Here is a 23,903-nt window from a genome sequence, read left to right on the forward strand (position 1 = left end):
GGGAATAGAACCCAGGAGTCCTGACACCTCCCTCCTAGTCCATTAGCCCCCACCCCGAGGCTGGGGCCAGAACCCAGACTCCCGAACAAGCTCTGAAAACCAGGAAACTTCCCTGCCTGCAGCAAAAATGTTCCCCTGTTCATGTAATGAGCTAATGTTTCCTCTCTGGGGGAAGGGATGGGCCCAGCTCTAACCCTTAGTATGAGGCAGGCAGAGCCCCAAACTCACTGCTGCTCTCGGGGTTAAATATTCCAGATCCTAGAGAAAAAGAGGGTGGGGGCTGTAGAGAAAGAGGGTCTTCCCATCCTCCTCTCCCTGCATGGAGTGCTCCTAACAGCAAGAACTTCAGAGAGGGAGCTCTTGTGCCTGCTGCGGAGGGAGAAAATGGAGAGCATTGCTATACAATCAGAGGGAGATCAAGGGTTGCAGGGCAAGCGGGGACACTACAGTGAATGCAGTGGGGTCTGAGGAGGGGTATTAGCACCGAGCACGGTGCAAGAGCCTTCTCCCCTGCAGCACCTACCCCCTCCTCAGCTGCTTCCCTGGCTCTGCTCCTGCTCCCCCCACCTCAGCTGTTGGAATAGCAAATCTGGCCCGGCACACCTTCTAAAGAAGGCTGGGATGTTTGCCCAGCAGAATGGCTGCTTCCTCCAGGAACTCCTGGCTGGATGATCTCTCAGGACAGCTTTCATCCCATGGTCCGTAAGCACCGGCATAGGACAGTAGGTGGGAACAATTAGCCATGTGTGCAGGCTGTTGAGTACAAGCTTGTGGTTATGGTGTTTGACTAGGAGCTAAGCAAGCTGCGTTCTAGTCCCAGCTCTGCCAAGAACTGCCTGGGTGACCTTGGGCCAGACACTGTGCCTCTATTTCCCCATATGTAAAATGGGGGCATAAAGCTGCTTAGACTGTGAGCTCGTCATGGCAGAGATTGCATTTCTGGGTAACGCCTGGCCTGATGGGGGGCCCTGATCTCAGCTGGGGTGTGTGAAGTGCCTGGCTTGGTTGGGGTGTGTGCAATGGGGGTGCTGATCTTGGTCGGGGCTTCTAGATACTGCCATGGGCTCCGATCTTGCAAATCTCCCTGATCTTGCAAACCTTGCCACAAGAGAGTATCTTTACTCACCCAGTCATGGGGCTACTCACGTGAGTAAAATTACTCATGTGCCTAAGGGGAACCCCAATCCCTTTACAGAGCCTGGCAAGAGAACCCCGCAATCCCTACCAGGGTTGCAATTTTGCTTGGTTTCATCACATGCCATAACCTTTAATTCAAGACTCGGCTTTAATTCCTGAGGGAAATCCTGGAGGATTGGCAACCCTACTTCCTCGCACACAGCTCCCTCCCCGCTCTAACCATTAGCCCACACTCCTCTGCAAGAGCTTGGGCCAGAACCCAGGCGCTGACTCATAGCCCCTAGCAAGGTCTCTAGACTGCTCTAGCAAGGTGAGGCTGCAACCCAAGGAGCAAGTCACTTATATGAACCTCTGAGCAGTTGCAGCCCCAGCCTCTTCTTCCTCTCGTGCGGGACCGCCCCCTTCCCGCCTGGGGCGCTGAGCTGTCACAGCCCAGCGCTGCCGAGCTCATCGCAGAGCAGCTGGCGGAGGAGAGCCGCCAACGCCCCATGAGCTCACATCCTCCTCCCCATGCCCGGCCCAGCCAGCCTCCGCCGGCCACGGGCAGGGGCGCTGGTCGGGGAACCCGGTTAGCCCAGGGAGCCCCAGCTGGGCCTGGGGGGCAAGTGCACTCCAGCAGGGGCGGGGGCCACGTGTCCCCTTTGGTGTCACTTCGGAGGGAGCCTTCCCCACTGCTTCGAGCAGGTCGCCGGGTTCTAGCCCAGCGCAGGGAGAAGCCTGATGGGTGAGCGGGGGGGAGGGGCTGGGAAGCAGGATTCCTGGGTTCTAGTCCCAGCTCTGTGAAGGGGGTGGAGGCTCGTGGGGGGCACCTGAGAGTCAGGACTCCTGGGTTCTAACCTCAGGTCTGCCCCGGTGGCGTCTTGTGAGACTTCGGACGAAGGCGGGTTTGGTGCGCCCCCTGGTGGATACAGACGGCTACTGCAGGGAGGACGTGGTGCATTCACTAGCAGGGGGAGCAGGATTATCATGTTGGTGGGACTGGATGGAAACCGCCAGCCCGGCCTGACCCGCACCGCCTGGGATCCCCCCTCCAGCCCGGCCTGACCCGCGCCGCCTGGGATCCCCCCTCCAGCCCGGCCTGACCTGACCTGTAACTCCTGGCCTACCCCCCTCCCTTGCAGCCTGTCCTGACCCACACCTCTTGGTATACCTACCTCACCCTCGCCAGCCTGGCCTAGCCTGCCCCCCCCCCCCCCAATCCTGGCCTCAGGATGGAGGGGTCCCCAGGCTGAGGAGGATATTCACAGTCCTGGAAAGAGGGTTGATGTTGGTGTTCTGTCCCTCAGGGGCTCAGAGCCCCGCCCCGTGGGCGACTGATCCGGTATCAAGGACTCCTGCTATATCATGAACCTGTTGTGCCTGGAAGACTGTGGTGAAAAGCTCCATATTCTTTCTCCCCCGCGCCCCCCCCCCCACACTCCCCCCGCAAGGATTATAGAGCCAATAAGGACAAGGAGCCTCATGCATCTTTTCTGGGAATCCAGTTTATTTCCCCTCCTCAGTCTTCTCCGTACACTCAGTTACCCCCCCACCCCCCCCCCCCCAAACGCCACTTAACCCCTCACTCTCTGGCACACACGTGGCTCCCAGCCCGTCGCTATCCGAAGTCATGGAGGTGTACATACCTGTGCCCTACAGAACTGACAGCCAGGGCGTGGCAGAGAGACTGGCTGTCAATTCATAGGTCATAGTCCTGTGCACTGGCTCTTGGGGGGCTGCCAGCTGGCTGGATATTCCCTGGCTGCCCTGTCCCCCGATGGTCTAGAAGCCACTGTGCCCAGAGCTGCCTTCCAGCCCCGCTGCAGGGGTGTGTGTGAAAAGTGACTTTATAAACAGTCTCCTTAGCCCCCCTCCTGTCTTTACTCACCCTCCGCCCCGATCCGAACACACAGCTCAGCCCAGCTACGGGAAAGCTGGCTGGATTCTGGGCTGAATCTCCAGCTTGACTCCCAGCGTGGGACTGTCTGTTGTCATCATGCGCTGGGTCTATTACCGAAGCGCCTGCTTGGGGCCCCTTCATAGTAGTGCATTATTAGCAGTATTATGGTACCCTTTGGTGGGGGAACAAATTCTGTCATGCTCACTATTAGTAATATTATGGTAACTCTTAGAGGCCCCAACTGTGATCGGGGCCCCCATTATGGGGGGCACATTAGTCGTAACATAAAAGTTGTATCTAGAGGCCCCAACCCCATTGTGGGGTGGACAATATTAGTAGTATTATGGTAACCAAGTTTAGGGTCTCCTTGTGGAGTGCACACGATTAGTGATAGAATGGTGGTGCCTGGAGAGCAGGAGTGAGACTGGGGCTCTATTATGTGTGCACTATTCATAGTATTATGGTAGCTCCTGGAGGCCCCAACTGAGTTCAGGGTCCCCATTATGGTGTGTGCATTATTCTTAGTATTACGGTAATACCCAGAGACCCCAGCCGGTATACACCCTTTATGGGAGGTGGAGGATGGGTCTCGATCCAGCATCTCCTACCCCGCCTGTTCCCTCCTGCTGTCCCCTGCGACGCTCCTGACAGCCTATCAAAAATAACAGCAGCCCCACTGGAAATGGGATGAAACCTTCCACATGGAGTTGCTGTTACATCCAAGAGGTGTCACCTTCCAGCAGGGGACAATCTCCCACCAGGTGAGGGGGGTGATGTCACTTCCAGTCTCTGGGGATCACATGCAGTGGGGATCCGAGTACGAGGGCGGTGCATGGACAATCCATCACTGGCTGGTGGTGGGAGCTGTGTTCCGGATTCAGGTGGGGACGGGGATATTCACCTGCAGGGGACAGGGGATCCTGATTTGGGCACCTGAAGGAATAAGGAAGCCAATAGTTATTAGTATTATTTGTTGATTTATTCTTCATGTTTATTAGGGAAGTGCCTCGGGACTAATGAGGAATTGCCCCTAAGGTGCTAGGTGCTGTACAAATACAGTACCAGACATGGCTTTATCTTTTCTCCCTTCCCAGTTCGTTTCTCCCTCTTTCTGATATTAGCCTAATCATAATAATATTTCTAGAGCATCCCAAAGCATATCACTGAGTGCTCCAGCCATCTCTGGGCTAAATTACTAGGAGTAATTTAAATCATGACATTGAGACTTGATAGTGAGATACACGGTCACAAGCCTTGATCATGCCTGCACTACATATGTACCTACACAGTGCTACAGAATCCTGTCCCAGCATGCATTGGACTCAAGGCAAAACCAGGGATTGGTTCAAGGTAGGGTAGTCTTTTCTTTGGTGGTTTCACACTTTTGGTCAGAAATGTGGAAGATGTAACATCAGGTAAAGTGAAAACTATTTATTCGGGGATCCTTTGTACGGTGCTGAGATGCAGCTGCCTTTGTGGGGGGATTGCAAAGGCTGAGTATACTGGGATCCCTCACTTGGTGCTGAGATGCAGCCGCCTCTGGAGTGGAGTGCAGGGGCTGTTTAACAGCCACACATAACAGTGCTGCACAAAAGTTTAGGACAAGAAGAGAAGCAGATTTTCTGGAAAATTATTACAGGATACAGAATGGACTTGCCCAAATTAGAATATGCACAGACTATCCTTGTTAAATCAGTACTGACTACAAGGGGAGAGCACCCCCTACTAAGCTCTCCACCCCGTTCACTGCCGCCCAGCACCCCCTAGTGCTGCACTGGGGCATTGGGGTCAGCATTGACAGCAAGAGGAGATATCCCCTTACTGAACTACCAATTCTCGGAAACTGGCAGCGTCACAAGTTCACCATCACGGGATCGTTAGCCCAGATCCCCAGCAATAAGGAAGCTGAGGCGATAAGGCATGCGGGGCAATAAAGCAATGAAGCCTGCTTGCTTTATGATCTGCACTGCATGCAGCACCAGGGCAGGAGCTGAACTTCGCCCCTTGGCATCTGGGGTGCCAAGTGCTATTAAAGGGCCCTTGATAAGGAGCGCAATAAAAGGACTCTGATCCTGTGGGACCCAAGGACCCAAGGTCTCTGGCTGATTGTGGGCATGATGCCTGAAGATTCAGGGTTTTGAGAAAATGTACAAGGGGGGGGGGATGGGAGACACTGAAAAAGATTTAAGGATTTAGTTAATTGCTCCAGGCCCCCAATGATCTATTTGGCTCTCAGCAGGGGCCAGGATAGAAAAAGCTCTTAGTGCTGCAGGGAGCAGGGTGGGGGCTCTGTAGGGGGCGCTCTTCCTTGCAGTCAGTGCCCCAATGCCCAGTGTAGTGCTAGGGGGTGCATGCTGCAGGCAGTGGTGTGGGGGGCTTCCATGCCCAGTTCATCTCTAGAGATGCGTTCCCAGCGGATGGGTGGTTTACCCTTATTCCTCCCTAAACCAATAACTCCAGGGCTGGAAGTGTGGAAAGGAACAAAGACCCAAACCAGACCTTTCTCCTTCATAAATCATGCCTGGATTCCACACCCTGGGGCGAAGGCCGGGATGGGACCCAGCGCCAGGGAGGGGACACAGGGGCACATGGGAACATTGGCCAGGCTGGGTAGGGAAATGGAGAAGAAACACAGAGAGATGCTGGAAAGGCAAATTAATTTACACGGATATGTGCAGAGAGGAGACGATGAAGCCCAGGATTCCTGACGTTCCAACCCCGCTCCAGCCCACTAGACCCCACTCCCTTCCCAGAGCTGGGGCTAGAACCCAGGAGTCCTGACTCCCAGCATTGCAGACTGAAAGCCATACGTGTTTCCTGTTCAGACACCTAGGAGAGTCCTCACTCCAACGTGGCGTTATGTCCCTCCCTGTTGCTGTGCCATTGGGGGTTGCAATGACATCACAAGACCAAGTGCCTGGAAGCCTGTGGGGCTCTTAGAGACCCCGCGCTACTTTACACCAGGACTTTGTACTGCACACGTTCCAGCTCAGCTAATTCCAGCCTGCCTTCCTCTATCCCTCATGCCATGTCAATGAGAGACCGATTCCCCTTCACTTCCCATCCCAAACCATCGTGCAGTTACTTATGTGTTGCTGTGCACTGTTACACAGCAGCCGGGCTCCCCCCTAGAGGTGGCTGCATCTCAGTGTCAGGTGAGGGATCCCTTTATGAGCAGACCCCACATGCCACAGCAGAGATAGCTGCAACTCAGTGCTGGGCATGAGGCCCCTGTAGTAAACGGCCCCTGTATCCCACCCCATAGGTGGCTGCATCTCTGTACCAGATAAGTCGCTCTGGGAAACCTTCCAGGGTGCCACGAAGCTGGCCACTGAGTCCCTTCAAGGGGGTCTGGGAAAAGACATGGCAGGTGGAAATCCTGCCCTCTCTGGGCACATCAGACTGTCTGGAGAAGAAGGGCTTAAAAGATCAATGGGGGGGAACCAGGTAGATTGGAAAAAGATCTTACCTTGGCATCTCCCTGTGGGTCGATCTGTCTGTCTGTCTGTCTGTCTCCCCTTTGCTGCTCCCCTGCCAGCCAGACCTCGCATGTATGGGACTGGAGGGAATGATGGGCCGGGGTGAGGCTGGGCTATCTTTTCACCAGGAGGCCAGGCCCATAAAGCACCAGGAGGTTAATGATTAGCCTGGCTGTAAATATTTGATAAGCACCTTGGGATTCAAAGTACAGCCAGCCACAACCCTCCCCCCCCACTCCCACTCCCAGCAGGGAGGGGCTGCTCCGAAGGCCCCCTCTGGAGGAATCAAAGGGTTTGGCCTGTCCTGGAAGGACCCCATCTAGGGGCTGAATGTCAATAAATTAACTTAATCTTGGCCTCCTGGCTCCAATCCACTAGACCCCCTGCACCTGCCAGAGTTGGGGCAAGAACCCAGGCATTCTGGCTCCCAGAGCCTGCCCTGGTCTAGCACCCACTCCCCTGCCAGAGCTGGGGACAGCGCCCAGGAGCCCTGGGTCCCAATGCCCCCAGCTCGAACGCCCCCCACTGCCATCCTGCCCCACCCTCCTGCATTGCCTTTGACTCTTGCAAGATTCCCAGGATTAATCCTTATCCCCATTTCCATCAACCCTCTTCTCACATTCCCTGCCTCTTATCGGGGTGCAATCAGGACCCGGGCAAAGGCAACAAGCACTGCCTTCCCCCCTCTCCCTCACTTGGTGGGGCAATTAAGCTCAGAGCTCGTGTTTGGCAAAGGTTAAAGCTAGACACTGGTGTGCTGAAGGGACATGCCCCAGAAGGAGCCAGGACTCCGGGGTTCCATCCCCAGCTCTGGGAGGGAAGTGGAGTCTAGTGGTTAGGATGGGTGGGTGCAGGCTGGGAGCCATTCTGTGAATAACATCTGGGCCCAAACCGAGCAGCGTGATCAAAGAGCCCCTCTCCGAACCCTGGTTGTGTGCACACCCCCACCCCCATTGAGGGGATTCCTCTCCCATAGAGGGGCGCACACAAACCCCAACTCGCCTGCGGTAGGGCACTACGTGGGAACTGACTTTTGGCTCCCCTGCCTTGGCATCTTGCAGCTCAGACCCTGCACAGGGAAGTGGGGGGGGGTCCCCCATGCCTCTGGGATGTGTCCCCGTAGTGGGGAGGTCAAGGCTGTGGAGGCTTATCCCACCTTATCTCCAGCAGGCAGCCAGGCAGTTCCCTGAATGGGCAGGGCACTGCAGGGTGGGTCCCAGGGGCACAGAGGAGATCGCTTTCGGTTTGGGTGGCGTGTGGAGGCCAAGGGCAGTGCATAGGGTGTGTACTTCCTGGAGACGCAATGGGGAGGGGCTGGGGAAGTGCGTGATGAACCCATCCCAGCCAGGAGTCCCCGCCTATCCCACAAACCTCAGCCCCCCACGGAGAGTCAGGGCCTGTTGGAAATAACCTTGTCCCAATCCCAGGTGAAGGATGGCTGGCGGAAATGTGTCGGGATGGCTGGTGGGGATAGAGACCAACAGGTAGCCCAGTGGGTGGGGGACGGGTGGGGAGGGAAGTGTACAGCAATAGATGTGCAGGTGCCCTGGCTGTTTGTATTCTCTCCATGAGACCCTTCCAAAGGGTCAGTCACTTTCATTGCTCAGCACTTCGCTCTTACATGCTGGTTGCTGGAGTGGGCGCAGCCCAGCCGAGGAGATGGGGTGTCTCTGCCAGACAAAGGTTTCTTCCAAATGCATCCTGCAGGACTTCCTAGCAACAGGAGACCACCTCAGCCAGAGCCCTGGGGTCAGAGCCCTTTGCTGTAGTGGAAACCACAGTCCTTTAACCCTCAAGGGCCATAGCCCCCAACGGTGACATTCAGCTCCTGGCCAACTCTTATCATTAATGATATTATATGTCATGTGTCCAGGGCAAATGCTAATTCAGGGACACCCCATGCTGTCTCCCAAAATCCCCCCTGCAGGTTCAGTGGGCTACAGGATTCTTCTGCACTCAACTATTGGGCAGTATTGTTAAACATTCCCCACACCCCACCCCAGAGGTGGCTGCATCTCAGCACCAGGTGAGGGATCCCTGTTTAACCAGCCCCTGCGCCCCACCCCACAGGCGGCTGCATCTCAGCGCTGGGCAAACCAGCCCTTCAAGGGATGAGTGGAAGCAGGGCGCCACTTAGTGGTCAGATGCCAGAAGTGCAGCTTCTTAACCCTTTTACCCTGGGAGCCCTGGCCTTCCTCCTGCGGCCCCATGTTGCTGTGGGAGGGATTGGGAATGTATGCTGTGCACACCGGTGCGCCATCGCCTGCTCCTGCCACCCGGAACAAAGGGGCTAAGACACTCCTCCCACAGGCCACTTTCGGATAGTGCAATGTACATAGCCCTTCAGCTCCATGCCCTAACCCATCTTGCCCTCAAGACAGATCCACTGTCCCCCAGCCTTTTGGGGCACAAGTCTGATTCCTCTCCCCTATGCCTGTCCCTTCTGCTATTCATCTTTGGCCAGCAGAGGCTGCTCTGCCTTCAGCTCAGCCCATGGAGCTACTGGTGACAGAGCAGAAGAGCATGCCCGACAGAAGAGCAAAAGGCCCCGTGGTAGCCAAAGTGCATCCTTGAACCATGAATCTAATGCCCCCTCCCCATTTGGCAGGAGAAGACGTGCCTTTAACCAATTCAGGGAGCTACTCACACTGGGCTGTTGGGCAAAGAGGTTTTATTGACACCAGTGTAATGTCCCATTCAATTGTGTCCCCACCCCCAACGGCTTTGCCCCCCCCCCCCTCCACCAATCTGGCATTTAATTCCTTTTATTGGGGGTATGTTGGTTGCTGCATTTGGGCTACAGTCCTCAGAGTCGTCCCTATGGGAAGACACCCACACTGCAATGCACACGGGCTGCAGTACCTGATGCTGCCCCTAGGGGAAGATACCCATACAGCAGTGTGTATGGGCTGCAGTGCCCAGAGGTGGGGAAAGAGAAACACATGCGCACACACACACAGAGCAATGTGCATGGGTTGCACTGCCTGGAGGTGGGGAAAGAGAAACACACGCACACACACACACACGCACATACGCACACAGAGCAATGTGCATGGGCTGCAGTGCCTGGAGGCAGGGAGAGAGAGAGAGAGACACACACACACACAACAACGTGCATGGGCTGTAATGCCTTGCTCAGGCCCTGGGTGGGTACATACACACACTGCAGTGAGCACGGGCTGCCCCTAGGGGAAGACAGGCACACATGACAATGCACATGAGCTACATTGGCTGGGGAGATATGTGCAGACCGGGAGGCAGAGGGGGTCACTCCCCTGCTTGAAACTCCCACCCTTCTTGAGGGCCCCTTCGAAATCCTCCAGTCCCTGAGAGCCCCCTTGAAACTCTCACGGCCCTGAGGGCTCCCTTGAAATTCCCGTCATTCCATAAAGTCTCCCTCAAAAATCCCTTGAGCCCAGCCCAGAAAGGTCCCTTGAAATTTCCATCATTCAGTGGCACAGGGGCTCCCATTCACTCTCCACGATGGCATCCCTGTGCCCCCAGGAACCCCCAGTAAGTGCCACACCCCGACATGTCTGCTGGGCCCCCCACCCTGCCAGAGCGCCCCCCACACTCTGCAGCGTCAGCCCTCCTGGCCCCAGTAGCGGGCGTAGGCGTGGCGGAAGATGGGCCGGCAGGGGATGCAGGCACCAAGCCGGGCACAGATGAGGAAGGAGCCAGCCATCTTGCGGTGCAGGGAGTAGGTCTCCTCGGGGGGTGGGGTCAGGCGGTGGTGCAGCATGATGGGCAGGAGGGCATGGATCCGGCGCGTGGTGTTCTGGGCCCCAAAGTCAAAGGGGCCGTCAGCAGCAAAGGCCTCGCCCAAGATCATCACGGCGTCTACGTGGGCGTCCTTCATCGTCTGGGGGAGAGGCGCATAGGACAAGCTCAGGGCGTGGAGGGGAGGGCAAGCTGAGAGTACGGAGGGCTGGAGGGGGGGCAGCGCCTGAGGGGCACAGAGTGGGCTGAGGGGGTGGGCAGGGCCTGGGGGAAAACATGATGGAGGGGACAGAGTTGGGCACTGGGGGGTTAGGGTGGTGGGCGAGGGGGCGTAAAAGGGACCGAGGCAGTGAGCAGGGCCTAGGAGACATAGGGTGGGATCAGGGTATCAGGGGGGAGAGAGGGAGCTGGGGGGGCAGAGGCATGGGGAGGTGGGCAGGGCTGGGGGGCACAGAGGTGACCAAGGGGTGGCTATGGGGGGGAGCACACAGGGGTGGGTGCAGGAAACTGGCTGGAAGAGCCAGGTTGGTTGGGCAGAGGTCGGAGGCGTGGAGATGGCTGGGGGAGCCGGGTTTTGCCCCCCAACACCTGGGCACCAGCCCCTCCCCCCCACAGCCCCCATGCTGTGGCCAGGGAGGGGCCCAAGGGTCTCACCTGGGTCTCGTAGCCTGTGAGGAAGCGAAGCGCAATGGATCCCTGCAGCACCCCAGCCCGGTCACCCTCAGCTGCCGCCTTAATGATCTGGAACCAGAGCAGCCCAGAGGACATGTGAGATGGGCACCGGGCTCAAAATGCCTCCATAGGCAACAATGTGCCCCGCTCCCTACAGCGCCCCCTGCTGGGAAAAGCCAGGGTGGCAGCCGCAATCTCACCTCAATGTACTGATCCGTAAAGGCCTTGTCAAAACTGCGGCTGGCGCCGAAATCCAGCAGCGCCACCTGGTGTCCAACAGAGGGAGGAGCGGCTCAGAATCAGCTGGGAAGCCCAGGTCTGGGATGGGGTGTGGGGGCAGGGGAGGGATCAGGGCCGCCCCCCGCCCCCAAACTGCATTGTTAGTGCTTGCAGGGGGGAGGGGCTGGGCTGCCTGGACCCCAAACTGAGTGACATTATTAGGGGAGGGGAGTGCAGCTGCCCGTGGTCAGGGGGAGCACATGAGCCCCCCAAGCTGTGCCCTAGGGACAGTACCATGGGGCACATTACATTTGTGGGGCAGGTTGGCACTGGGCATCAGCCCATATCTCCCACACGGGGCAGAGGGTCTAGGCCCGTAGCAGGGTGGCAGGACATGGTTGAGGGGTTCATGGTGAGGGGGTGGATCTGATGGGAGGGAGAGAGTGGGGGTGTCAGCCATATCCCAGCCATGCAGGCTGGGCCTCAGTCTATTCAGGCATAGTTAGCAGGCTCTGGCATGGGGACAGGAGCATAGTGGGGGACGTGGGGTGGGAGAGGTAGCAGGTCACTCCCTGTACAAGGAAGGAAGGATGCAATGGGAAGGTCCCCCCATGCTGAGCAAAGGGTCGCAGCAACACAGGGGACAGTTGGGGGTTCCCTCCATTCAGGGAAGGGGATCGTGGTCAGCCGGCTCCAACATGGGGGACTGTAGGAGGTTCACCCCATTCAGGGAAAGGGGTCACGGTTGGCCGGCTCTGACACGGGGGGCAGTAGGAGTTTCCTCCCATTCAGGGAAAGGAGTGGTGGTGACACAGAGGGCAGTATGTGGGGAAGGGGTCACAGCTGGCCGGCTCAGATATGGGGGGAGGTAGCAGGGGGTGTCCATACCTTGCCGCTGTGCGGGTCATAGAAGAAGTTGGACCAGTTGGGGTCAGTCTGCATGTAGCGGAAGTGGAAGAGCTCACGCACACACAGATCCAGGATATTGGAGCAGATCTGCGGAGGGGCAAGACAGAGCCTGGCACTGAGCACTCTGGCCCCAGCCCCGCTGTGCCCCCTCCCATGACACGCTCTCTCCCCTGCTAGCTCCAACTGCAGCGGCACCGTCTCCACAAGTGGGGTTCCACGTCCCCGAGTTACAGTGACAAGGGATGGGCATCGAGGGGTTTTGGGGGCGCAGGATCCTGCGGGCAGTGTGAGCAGAGTGCAGCCAGTGGGGATATCCCAGGGGGTGCTGAGAGAGAGATTAGGAGTGTGTCCAAGCACGGGGGATCTCGTGTGTGCACGAGTGTCATTTCCCCCCTCACCTTGTTGCGTATCTCCTGGTCCAGCCCCTGGGCCTGGTCGAGGGGAAAGCCGGGCACCAACTCTGTGGTCAGCACTCGCTGGGTGCTCAGCTCGCCGATCACCGATGGCACGTAAAACACTGGGTCGCCCTGCAACAGCTGCCTGTGCAGGAGGATAACCGGAGATGCTGTATCAGTGTGGGTTGCTGTACCGGCTTCACCGACCCCTCCCCCACAGGAGACTGTGCCAGACCGGTCGCCTGTACCATCTCCATGGCAACTGTGCCAGACCAGCTGCCTGTACCATCCCCAGGGCAACTGTGCCAGACCAGCTGCCTGCAGCATCCCCTAGGCAACTGTGCCAGACCGGCTGCCTGCACCATATCTCCACAAGGTGGCTGTGCCAGAGTGGCCAACTGTACCACCCCCACCAGTGATTGCGCCAGCGTGGCTGACAATACCAGCCCCCAGGAGACTGTGCTAGAACGGCTGGCTGTACCATCTCTCGGAAGACTGTGCCAGTGTGGCTGTAACACAGATACAGGCACTCACTGAAACCTCCTGGCACAGGCAGCCTCCCGCGTGTAGTCGCACTCCAGGGCCAGCTCACGGCTCATCACCTCGATGGCGTGTTCAGGGAAAAGCCCTGCAGGGAAGGGATATCAGTGCCGGCGCCCAGCTCAGCCCTTCACCTGGGACCTCAGAGTAAGTCACACCCTCTGTCACGATCCCCCTTCCAGAGATAGGGAAACTGAGGCACAGGGCAGGGACTTGCCCAAAGTCACATATGATCAAGCTGGAAACCCAGGAGTCCTGGCTCCCAGCCCCCTCCCGAGACACACCGCGCTCGCAGAATGGCATTAGAAGAGTTGGGATTTGGGTCCTGACTCTTCGGGGAAGGCCTGGGGCTCTCTTGTGAGCATGAGGGGGTGAGGCGTTATAGCACCGGGGAGAGAGTTGGGCCTCGGGGCGGGGACCCTGGTACCTTCAGGCAGCGCCTTGCTCAGACTCAGCAGGGATATGAGGTTGCGGACGTCACTGTCGATGCTCTGGGCAATGCCTGGGTACTAGGGGAGAGGGAAACGGGGTTAGACCCAGTGGCCATGGGGCCTGCCCATGGCACAGATGTTATGAACTAAAGGGGGTCACGGGGGACAGCAAGGTCCTCAGAGGAGCAGGGCGGGCGGTTAAATGGCGGGTGGGTGTGAGCAGCTCCTTTGCTCCAGTCACACAGATGCCAAGACCTTTCCCATCTGCCCCTTGGGCAAACTGGCATCAGCTCCGGAGGACAGGCTGGGACATGGTGACCAATCGGGCAGGGTGAAATCAGGGCACCCCAAAGGGGGGGTCGTTACCACTTGCCAAGGCGGCCACTCCCTCGGGTGAGGGTATCTGGACTTGCTTGCCAAGATGGCAGCCATATTGGCACAAGGGCCCCTGGCCATGCCGGCTACCGCCTGGCATGACAGAGCGTGACGCCACCATGGCATTGGGTCTCTGACATGGCTGCCACCCAGCGCCCAGGGAAGCCGGCCTCCAACATGGCCGCCAGCACCCCCGCGGCGACCAGCCTCCACCGTGGCTGCCGCCCTGCTGCCTAGAAGCCGGGGTTCCCTTGCCAGGATGGAGGCTGCCGGCTGCAGGTGCACCTGGGCTCGCCTCGGCCCCGCTGATACCTGGATCTTCATGGCCACGTTGCGCCCATCCAGCAGCTGCGCCAGATGCACTTGTCCAATGGAAGCTGCAGCAAAGGGGCGCGCCTCAAACCAGGCCAGCTGCCTGTGCCAGTCTGGGCCCAGCTCGCTGTTCAGCACCCCCTGCATGGAGAGGGGAGAACAGCGGGGTCTGTGCCAGGCAATGTTACTCCCCCGCCCCGCCTCTTGCACCCACACACCTCAGGCTTGCCACTCCCACCTCCCCATGCCCCCCCCCCTTCTGAGTCTGTCCCCACCCCTGCTCACCATCATTTGCTTAGTGGGCATGAAGTCAGCACTGTGCCTGACCCTCTCAAAGATCTTCTGCAGCGTGGGGTTCATAAGGGCATCATCTGGGGGGTGCAAAGCAGGGGGGAGCATCAGAGACTGGGTTGGGGGGATGTGACATCGGGGAATCCCCTCCCACTCCCCCGCAGTGCCCATGCTGCAAGGAAGGAGCAGTGGGGTGACACTGGGCAGGAGCAAAGGGGGGTCTGGCTGGAGAACTGAGCCCCCAGCCAGCAGAGGGGTCTGAGCCCCACACCTGGAGCTGGCCCCCCGATTCTCCCACCTCCTCACCTTGGATGCTCAGCATCTGGCCGAGCTTCAGGGCTGCCCCCCGCACCTTGCACAGAGTCCGGACGATCCGCTCCGCGTTGGCTTCAGACAGGAAGGTGCCTGGGCTTGCGGGTGATGGCTCACCTGGGGGTGGGGGGAAACAAAAGAGGGGTCAGGTCAGAGCTCACCCTATAGCCCCTCTGGGGAGACGCCTTTGCCCCAGGGCTGATTCCTGACTCCCAAACACAGCATCACAGATCCGGCAGCCAAGGACCCCTCCCAGGAGCTGGGGGAAGGACACAGACCAGCACCCACAGGGTTAATACCAGAAAGTCCCCTCAGCCCCACCCCCATGGGCACAATCTGACATATGAGGAGTTAAATGAGGTCTCTGCTGGGGGAGCAGAGGGGGGGATTTCAGGTCAGAGTGTGTGTGTGTGTGTGTGTCTGCTGCCCCCTGCTGGAGAGGATGAGCCCTGATCTGTCTGTGCGTGTGTGCGTGCACACACGCATGTGCACGCCACCCCTCAGGGAAAGGCTGAGCATTGCCTGGACAAACAGCCCCTGCTGCCCCCCGCCCCCCCTCCGGCATCCAGTCCCCGCTTACTGGAGCTGAGTGGCCCTTTTCACCCAAAATATGATGTTGGTGACAAACGGCCTTTCTACAGCACCGAAACATTTCACAAAGCCCTGTGGATTTTGCCAACTTTTTCCACATCCAATTTTTTAAAAAATATCTTTCATCACCATTCGGAAGACATCGCAGGGGTTGGCTGGGACGCCCGTGAAACACAAGGTTGCGGTTTTGCGCCTTGAAGTGACGGTTTGATTCAACGCGTCCACCTTCCGTTCAAAATGACAGATCGTTTCAAGAGCCTCAGAAGCCCAAACCAAACGATTTGTTCGCCCCCCGGTGAATTTGTTTTGTCCTTTCCAAACTGCCAATGACCCCCGCCCCTACCCCCCCACATCATCGCAAGGAGCCCTGCCCGGCTGCCACATCCAAATCACTTGCCAGCTGATCGCAGTCTTGGTGCTATGATCACACCAGTCATTTGGCCCAGCCGGCGTCCTGCCCTCCAGCTCAAGCCACATGTTCAGGCCCTTGCCTGTGACCTGCTTTTCTCCCCGCAATCCCCACAGGAGACAGTGAGGTCATGGGAAAGATGGGGTCTCCTTCCGTTGCACGCACACAGAGCAGGGGTGTCCAGGAAGCCTCGGTGCACCATGGAAATGGGCGTCCAACAGTGCAAGGTTCTGTGTGTGTATGTGAGCTGGGGAGTGTGTGATTCTGAGTGGGCGAGATTCGAACTGTGCATATCAGTGTGAGGGCCGGGGAGCGGGCCCACTGTGCGCCCCAGCCATCTGAGCCAGGGAGTCTAAGTGTGCCGGTGCCCAAGTGTGATTTCCTCTGCACTGAGCCCCTGCCCCCAGGGCAGCATCCAACCCTGCTACTGTTGGAGGTGAGTTAATGTAAAAGGGCCCCAGGTGTGTTCACAAGTGCACGTGTGTCCACGTGTGTACATGTGACTGAGTGCACGAGGGGGATTCCCTGACCTCCGGGACCAGCTCTGAACACACGAGAGGGATTCGGACTGTGTCCATCTCTGACACAAGCACATCTGAGTGTGCGAAGGAGATTCTGATTGTGCCTCTGTGTGAACAGCTCTGCCTCCAGTGTCCTTCACTTACCTTTCACAACCCTTTCAGCCCAGAAGGATTTTTTGGCAGCTTCCACCAAGACCCCGATGCCGACGCTCATGGCTAAGCCTAGGGGGCAGAGCGGAGGAATAACACACCAGGCCAACCAGCCCTGCCCCCTTCCCCTGATCTCCAGAGCCACCCGCCCCACAAAGCATCCAAGTCACCCCATTAACGCCATGGAAATGCTGACACAGCCCCTGGGGTGCACTTTCCTTCCTGACCTACTGTCTCCTGCTGCCCTGAAGACCACCAGCCTCTGTGTGTGTGTGTGTGTGTGTGTGTGTGTGAAACATGATTTCACTAATGTGTCCACACCAATTGCAACAAGGCTAATGTTATACACACATACAGCGCCCCCTGCTGACATGCCTCTCCAGACCCCACAGGGACCCATCCCCCGCCAGCTCAGCCTCTGTGACCTGTTCAACCCTGGACCCCTCTGACAATGAACACTGAAAGCAAGGCCTCATGTCCCATCCCCTGGGTCAGCTGGGGCCTTCGGGCAGGGAAGACCTTCCCTCATCGGGGCGTGTGGCGGACGGAGCTCTTACCCCCGAAGTTAGCCAGCCTGCCGAGCCGAGTCGCTGGCACCTTCCGCTCACAGGATTTGTCACTGAGCTGCAAAACAGAGCGGGGGTGACTCTCCTGGACAGCGCCCCTCGCACCCCATGGCAGCACGGGAGCAGGACGCCCTGTGTGCTGGTCAGCCCAGATCCATAAAACAGCTACCCACTGCCTGGTCATTGACAGAAACACAACCCAGGGGTCCTGTCTCCCAGCCCCCTTCTTTAACTCGCTACACCCCACTCTCCTCCCACAGCTGGGGAGAGCATCCAGAAGTCCTGACTCCCTGTTCTAACCACTACACTCCTCCCCCCCCCGAATTGGGAACAGAGCCCAGGGACCCTGACTCCCAGAGCCCTGCTCTAACCACTAGACCCCCCCAGCCTCTTACCATATGTCTATAGGGCCGGATGGGTGACACCTTGGCATCTCTGGCCTTTTGCACATCTTCAGCTGTCAGCCTGCCCACTGCAGCAGAGTTCTGGTGGTACAAGCGCCGGGGGCCCAGGGAGCGGAGGGACAGGACAGGGCCCAGCTGTGGTGTCCAGAGCAGAGAGCTAGCCTCTTGCCCCAGCGCTGGAGACCAGCAAGCTGGTCTGCGACTGGCAAAGGATTTGGGGGTAACAGCAGGCATAATGGTCCCATCAGAGCTGCAAGTCTGGGAAAGAGGAGAAACATCATCCCTCCATGAGGGGGCTGGGATACTGTCTAGTACCCCATGTCCCATTCTCCTCCCCCCACATGCCAGCTTGGCCCCCCTCCCTGCAGCCAGATCGGAGACAGTGACCCCGAGAGAGGAAAGACTCTATACCCCATTCCTAGCTCCCTTGAGTCATCCAGTCCTCCCATCCTGGGGACTGATTGGAGCTGGTGCCCCCTATAGGGGAAAGGCCCCCATCCCATTCCCCCTGTGCACACTCCTGTCAGAGAATCGGCTGTGATACCAGACTTTGACTATGCCAAGGGCTGTTATAAGGAGGACAGGGCTCAATTGTTCTCCATGTCCACTGGAGACAGAACAAGAAGAAATGGGCTTAGTCTGCACAAAGGAGATTTAGGTCAGATATTAGAGAAAACTTTCTCATTCAAAGGGTTGTTAAGCTCTGGGACAGGCTTCCAAGGGAGGCTGTGAACTCCCCATCACTGGAGGGTTTTAAGAACAGGTTGGACCTGTCAGGGACGGTCTAGGTTTACTTGGTCCTGCCTCAGAGCAGGGGGCTGGACTTGATGACCCCTCAAGATCTCTGCCAGCCCCACATTGCCATGATTCTAATCTTCTGGCCAGGCCTGTTTGTACCTTTGCTCCTCTATCGACACAGGCCAGGTTCCTCTGGTGGCCCCCCGATGCCGATGCAAAGCGAAGAGAGGGTACTGGGATCTTACCCAGGGTCCGGCCAGTCAGGGGGAACCCCTTCTTCATCAGGATCTCAGCCATGGAAGGTCTGCAGAGAGGGAACCACTAAGAGCTCCAGGCAAGCAGCCTGCAGCACAGAGACACACATGGCCTGGCCCGGGGACAAGTCCTGAGACCACCAGTGGGACATAGACACCCAGAATGTGACAGAATGACCTAGAGCGGTCCTAGAGTGTACAGGCAGTGTGGTTGGGTGGTTAGAGCAGTGGGCGGGGTGTTAGGATTCCTGGATTCTAGTAATAAAAATCACAAAACCTAATATTAAATTATCCAGGATTATTTACAAATCCTGACTGGTTCACCAGCCTCATACACTTTGCCCCAGAGCCAGCAAAAGAACCCAGGCATCCTGACTCCTATTCCCTGCCAAGAGCTGAGGATTGAACTCAGCAGTCCTGGCTCCCAGCGCCCCGACTCTAATCACGAGATCCCCTCTGAAGGAGCAAGGATGCTCTATCCCCAGCCCGGGACAGCCCCAACCAACTGATCTTGCATAGCCCTTAAAAAGGCTGGACACTGAGGCTAGCCCCCTTCTAAACTCAGATACTCCAGCCCCTCCCACCCTGCCCTACAGCCCCTCCTCCCCCAGACAGCTCTGGGGTTAACCCTGCCGTTAATCCCCTGGGGACCTGCAGACAAGGCAGCATGGACAGCTGCCAGTTGCTCTCCCGCCGCCGTTGTGCCCCAGGCTACAGACACTGTTAATCCATTAGCAAAAGGCTACGTGCAGGGCGGCCAGTGTACCCTGGCAAAAAGGCCTAGCCCATCTGGGTGCCCCTGGCTGGCCAATCCCCTGGAAGCAAGCCATGTTAACCCTAAACACACTGCCTCCTCTAGCTGAGCAACCCCGCCATACAAAGCGTTCACAGGACAGAACACAGGAATCCTGACACCCAGCTCTGACCACAGCAGACCATTCTCCTCTCATCGCTGAGGAGAGAACGAGGAATCCTGACTCCCAGACCTTCCTCCCTGCTCTAACCACTAGAACACACCCCCTGCCAGGAACAGAGTCCAAGACTCCTCCTGCCTTCCAGCTTCCCCTTCTCTAATCCACCAGACCTCTTTCCTCTCTCACAGCCACAAATAGAACCCAGGAGTCCTGGTGCCCAGCCTCTGCTGCTCTACCCACTAGACCCACTCCCACAGGGCTCCTGTGGGATAAAACCCAGGAGTCCTGACTCCCAATTCCCCTGTGTTCTAACCACTACATCCCATTTCCCTCCCAGAGCTTGCAACAGAACCCAGGAGTCCTAACTCACCACTTTAAACCCTAGACCCTATTCCCTGGAACCCCAAAGTTCTGCCGCCCAGCTCTAACCACTAGTCCCCACTCCCCTTCCAGAGCTGGGACTGGAACCCAGAAGTTCTGCCTCGCAGTCCCCCCTGCTCTAACCACTGTCCTTCTAGAGCCAGAACTAGAACCCAGGAGTCCTGACTCCCAGTCTCCTGCTTCCTCACCATCTCTCTCCAACAGAGCGGCTAGCGACTTGAACAGGCCAGAGACCAATTCCCTTCTACCACCAGAGGGGTTATACCTGGACAGGGGGAGACCCATTGCTATGGGTAGAGTGGTGGCTTTGTGGGGAGGGCTGGCTGTCTCTTCTGCAGCCCTCCCCCCCCCAACTTGGAGCAGCCTCAGACAGAGCATGTCCCCAGAGGCCACTGAGTCAGCACCTTCCCTTGGCACTGTAGATGCAACTGTGGTCAGGAAAAAGGCAGGGCCGTTCCTCTGAGTCACCCCATCCTGCCGGGCAGAAGCGCGTTCAAAACGTGCTGGGGGTCAGGGAATTTGAGATGCACATGCACGCCCTGTCTCACCCGTGCCCCTCCACTCATTTGTTCTCTCACCTCGGGGACACCCACAGAGCACCAGGCACAGAGCAGAGAGGGGAAATGAGCAATGGAAGAACCCAGGAGTCTGGACTCCCAGCTCTGACCATTAGACCCCACTCCCTTCCCACAACCAGAAACAGAACCCAGGAGTCCTGACCCCCAGCTCCCCCCCTGTTCTAATCATTAAAACACATTCTCCTCCCAGAGTCAGGCATACAACCCAGGAGCTTACAGTATAAGGCATTCTGGATTCAATTCCCCACCTCCCTCACATGCAGTTTTGGGGAATTCACATGAACCTGCTATTTAATTTTTCTCAGGGGCACATAGGCAAGAGGCAGCATGCTAGTGATGAGAGCACGGGGGACTAGAAGTCAGGACTCCTGGGTTCTATTCCTAGCTCTGGGAAGGGTGTGGGGTCTAGTGGTTAGAGCAAGGGTGGCTGGCAGCCAGGACTCCTGCATTCTTCTATACCCAGCTCAGCCACTGGCCTACTGGGTAACCTTGGACAAGGCATTTACCTCCCCGTGCCTTAGTTTCCTCAACTGTAAAATACGACTAATGATACTGACCTCCTTTGTAAAGTGCTTTGAGAACTAAAGATGAAAAGTGCTATATTAGAGCTAGGTATTATTAACAGCAATGTTGCACAGGGATTGCTCACTTGGCGCTGAAATGTGGCCGCCTCTAGGGTGGGGCATAGGGGCTATTTAAACAGGGATCATTTGCCCATTGCTGAGACGCAGCCATCTGTGAGCTGGGATCGCGTCGGCTATTTATACGGTGATCCCTCATCCAGTGCTGAAATGCAGCCACGTCTGGGATGGAACAGGGCATGTGTTTAACAGTGCATAGCAACGCCATACAAAACAGTTTAGGATTGTATCCATTCTGATTTTAGAGAGTTTGCTTTACAGTCATATTTGGCTCTAAACCAGTGTTTCTTAACCTGGAGTTTTAGAGGGGTCGCAAGTGCAGAGCTGGTATTGGGGGTGGCAAGAAAGGTAATTGCCTGGAGCCACAGGGCGCCATGAAACTAAGTTACATGCCTCAGCCCTGTGGGGGTGGGACTCAGGCTTCAGGGGTACAGTAGTTTGGAAAGGTTAAGAACCACTGCTCTAAACATTGTGATTTTACTGTGTTCACAAAACCTGAGACCAGCTGAAAGGGTTTGGGAATTTTTAAAATTCCAGTGGAGATCATTTTTATTTAAAAGCAAAGCAAAGCAAAGCAAAACCTATTTCTTTCCTTGAGGTATTTGCAATCAAACATTGCAGCTCTGGGCTGGGACATAAGACCCCCCAGGATGAAATGGTCTAGAAACTGACTCCATAATCAGAAGTGAAAATTGACAGATAAATTTTCAGTGTCTGAGCTGAGAGGAATGAAGGGTGCCACCTGGCCTTAAAATCTATGAATCTAGGAAAAATACACAGAGCTCCATGTAAATTTGATTTGTAAAATGATTTCCATTTAAACAATTCTTGAGGTTATCAAGGGAAATTCGGGGGGGTGATGGGGGAAGTGCATACAGTCTCTTTCCCACCACACCCCATCTGGAAAAAAAGTTACTAACCTTCCGTAACTGTTGTTCTTTGAGATGTGTTGTCCACGTCCATGCCAGTGTAGGTGTGTGCTTGCCCTGAGGACCGCCACTGGAAAGTTTTTCCCTCAGTGGTGTCCATCGGGTTGACTCTGGTGCCCCGTGGATTGCACCCTCATTGTGCCGCTATATAGGGCCCCGCTGCCCCCTCAGTTCCTTCTTGCCGGCCAACTCCGACAGAGGGGCTTTGGAATGGACAGGAGCAACACATCTTGAAGAACAACAGTTGCGGAAGATTAGTCACCGTTTTTTCTTCTTTGAGTGCTTGCTCATGTCCACTCCAATGAAAGGTGACACCCAAGCAGGTGTAGAAGGAGGGTTCAGAGTTCACTGACAAGCAGACTGTAGCATCGGGCTGCCAAATCCAGCATCGTCTCTGGCCTGCTGGGTGAGGGCACAGCGAGATGCAAAAATGTGGACCGAAAACCACGTTGCCGCTCTACAGATGTCTGGGATGGGGCCCTGTGCCCCAAAAGCAGCTGAAGATGCTTGGGCCTTTGTGGAATGTGCTGTCAGGGCCGGAGCAGGGGCCTTTGCCTGGTCGTAGCACATGTGGATACAGGATGTGAGCCGCAATAATATTCTCTGGGCTGCGACTAGACGGCCTTTCATCTTGTCTGCCACCACCATGAAAAGTTGCGTAACTTTCCGATGCTGGGGCAGGGTTAACCCCACTAAGCGGGGCTCTCTAATCTAACTAACTACTAAACTAAAAACTAAAACGTAACCACTACAAATAACTATAGACAGGTAGACAAAACAAAAGGCCATGAAGGGAAGGCTGAGCTGAAGTTCCAGCAACCGTCACGGGCGGTAAGAAGGAACTGAGGGGGCGGCGGGGCTCTATATACCAGTGCTATGAGGTGGTGACTTCACAGGGCACCAGAGCCAACCCAATGGACACCACTGAGGGAAAAACTTTTCCTAGCAATACTCAGGACAAATACACACCTACTTTGGAATGGACATGAGCAAGCACTTGAAAAAGAACCTTTAACACACCCGCAGTGGGTTCCACATCTAGATTGGAAGTTCTTTGGGGCAGGGACCATCTCTTTGTTCTTTGTTTGTACAGTGTGCCGCACAAGAAAACTTACCTAGTTTACCATCCAAGAAAGAGATGCTGGAGCCACTGTGGATATTTCTCTGAAAACTTCCGCTCAATGCGCAGTAGCAGTCAAAAAGTGTACTGGGAACTATTAGGAAAGGAATAGGAAATAAGAAAGAAAATATGATAATGCCATTATATAAATCCATGGTGCACCCGCATCTTAAATACTGTGTCTGGTTCTGGTTGCCCCATCTCAAAAAGGGTATTGTGGAACTGGAAAAAGTTCAGAGAAGAGGAACAAAGACAATCAAGGAACAGCTTCATACAAGGAGAGATTAAAAAGATTAGGGCTGTTCGGCTTAGAAAAGAGATGACCAAGGTCTATATAAAATCATGAAAGGTGCAGAAAAAGTGACTAGAGAAGTGTAATTTACCCTTTCACACAACACAAAAAAACAAGGGTCGCCTGATGAAATGAATAGGCAGCAGGTTTAATGCAAACACGAGGAAGTGCTTTTTCAGACCACACACAACTGACCTGTGGAACTCATTGCCATGGCATGTTGTGATGGCCAAAAGCATAATGGGATTTAAAAAAGAACTGGGTAAGTTCCTGGAGGATAGTCCTTCAGTGGTTTAGCCAAGATGGTCAGGGATATAACCCCATGCTTGGGAAGACCCTAAACCTCTGATTACCAGATGCCTGGAGTGGAAGCAAGTGAATCACTCCATAATTGGCCTGTTCTCTACACACACACACCCGAAGCTCTGGTATGGGCCACTGGGCAGGACAGACCATGGTCTGACCTAGTACAGCAGCTTTTATGTTCTTACAATGGGGTCCCGATCTATGAAGAAATATCTTTGTGAGGCTAGTTGACAATGCTACAGCTCTTGCTGTATGAGATATTTGTTGACCTAATTAGTCCAGGCACTTGAACTGGTGGCCTAGGCAAAGGCCCAGCCCAGAGGCTGGATCTGTCCGCACCCCCTACAGGGGAAAAGCCCTGGGTCCCAATCATTAATACATTGTACGGTTATTCCACTTACGATAAGCCAAAACAACCCCTTCCTATCCAGCAATCAG

The 23,903-nt window shown here is 56.1% G+C and overlaps 1 protein-coding gene and 1 long non-coding RNA gene across 4 annotated transcripts; both read right to left on the reverse strand.

Moving 5' to 3' along the window:
* Positions 1 to 247: 247 nt before the first annotated feature.
* Positions 248 to 734, reverse strand: LOC137150192 (uncharacterized). Its single transcript, XR_010918930.1, has 2 exons — positions 604 to 734; positions 248 to 369 (listed from the first exon to the last, which is right to left on the reverse strand). It is a non-coding gene; the product is annotated as an uncharacterized lncRNA (long non-coding RNA).
* Positions 735 to 9,242: 8,508 nt separating this feature from the next.
* Positions 9,243 to 22,916, reverse strand: LOC137150185 (atypical kinase COQ8A, mitochondrial-like). Of its 3 annotated transcripts, none has more exons than XM_067543935.1 (15): positions 22,863 to 22,916; positions 18,210 to 18,354; positions 17,304 to 17,570; positions 16,900 to 16,966; positions 16,337 to 16,414; positions 14,666 to 14,788; positions 14,354 to 14,439; positions 14,069 to 14,209; positions 13,378 to 13,459; positions 12,945 to 13,038; positions 12,414 to 12,555; positions 11,995 to 12,102; positions 11,088 to 11,153; positions 10,870 to 10,956; positions 9,243 to 10,357 (listed from the first exon to the last, which is right to left on the reverse strand). In XM_067543935.1, exons 2-15 carry the CDS (start codon positions 18,345 to 18,347, stop codon positions 10,079 to 10,081), a joined length of 1,758 nt encoding a protein of 585 aa, XP_067400036.1. In that variant the 5' UTR covers positions 18,348 to 18,354; positions 22,863 to 22,916; the 3' UTR covers positions 9,243 to 10,078. The 3 variants fall into 3 exon arrangements, with proteins under 3 accessions (XP_067400036.1, XP_067400035.1, XP_067400037.1); XM_067543934.1 differs by lacking the exon at positions 22,863 to 22,916 and adding an exon at positions 21,739 to 21,796; XM_067543936.1 differs by lacking the exons at positions 16,337 to 16,414; positions 16,900 to 16,966; positions 17,304 to 17,570; positions 18,210 to 18,354 and having other exon boundaries at positions 22,863 to 22,901.
* Positions 22,917 to 23,903: the final 987 nt, after the last annotated feature.

This window comes from Emydura macquarii, unplaced genomic scaffold, assembly GCF_026122565.2.
Source record: "Emydura macquarii macquarii isolate MOO-44397 ecotype Brisbane River unplaced genomic scaffold, CSIRO-AGI_Emac_v2 contig_968, whole genome shotgun sequence".
Classification (NCBI taxonomy): Eukaryota; Metazoa; Chordata; order Testudines; family Chelidae; genus Emydura; species Emydura macquarii.

Bases quoted from the DNA above. Each gene is read 5' to 3' on its own strand.
- LOC137150185 (XM_067543935.1), bottom strand. From the start codon at position 18,347: ATGGCTGAGATCCTGATGAAGAAGGGGTTCCCCCTGACTGGCCGGACC. The intron at 14,210-14,353 runs GTGAGCAGGGGT...CTCTCCATGCAG, and splicing joins TGCCCACTAAGCAAATGATG to GGGGTGCTGAACAGCGAGCT. The intron at 13,460-14,068 runs GTATCAGCGGGG...CCTCTCCCCTAG, and splicing joins ACGTGGCCATGAAGATCCAG to TACCCAGGCATTGCCCAGAG.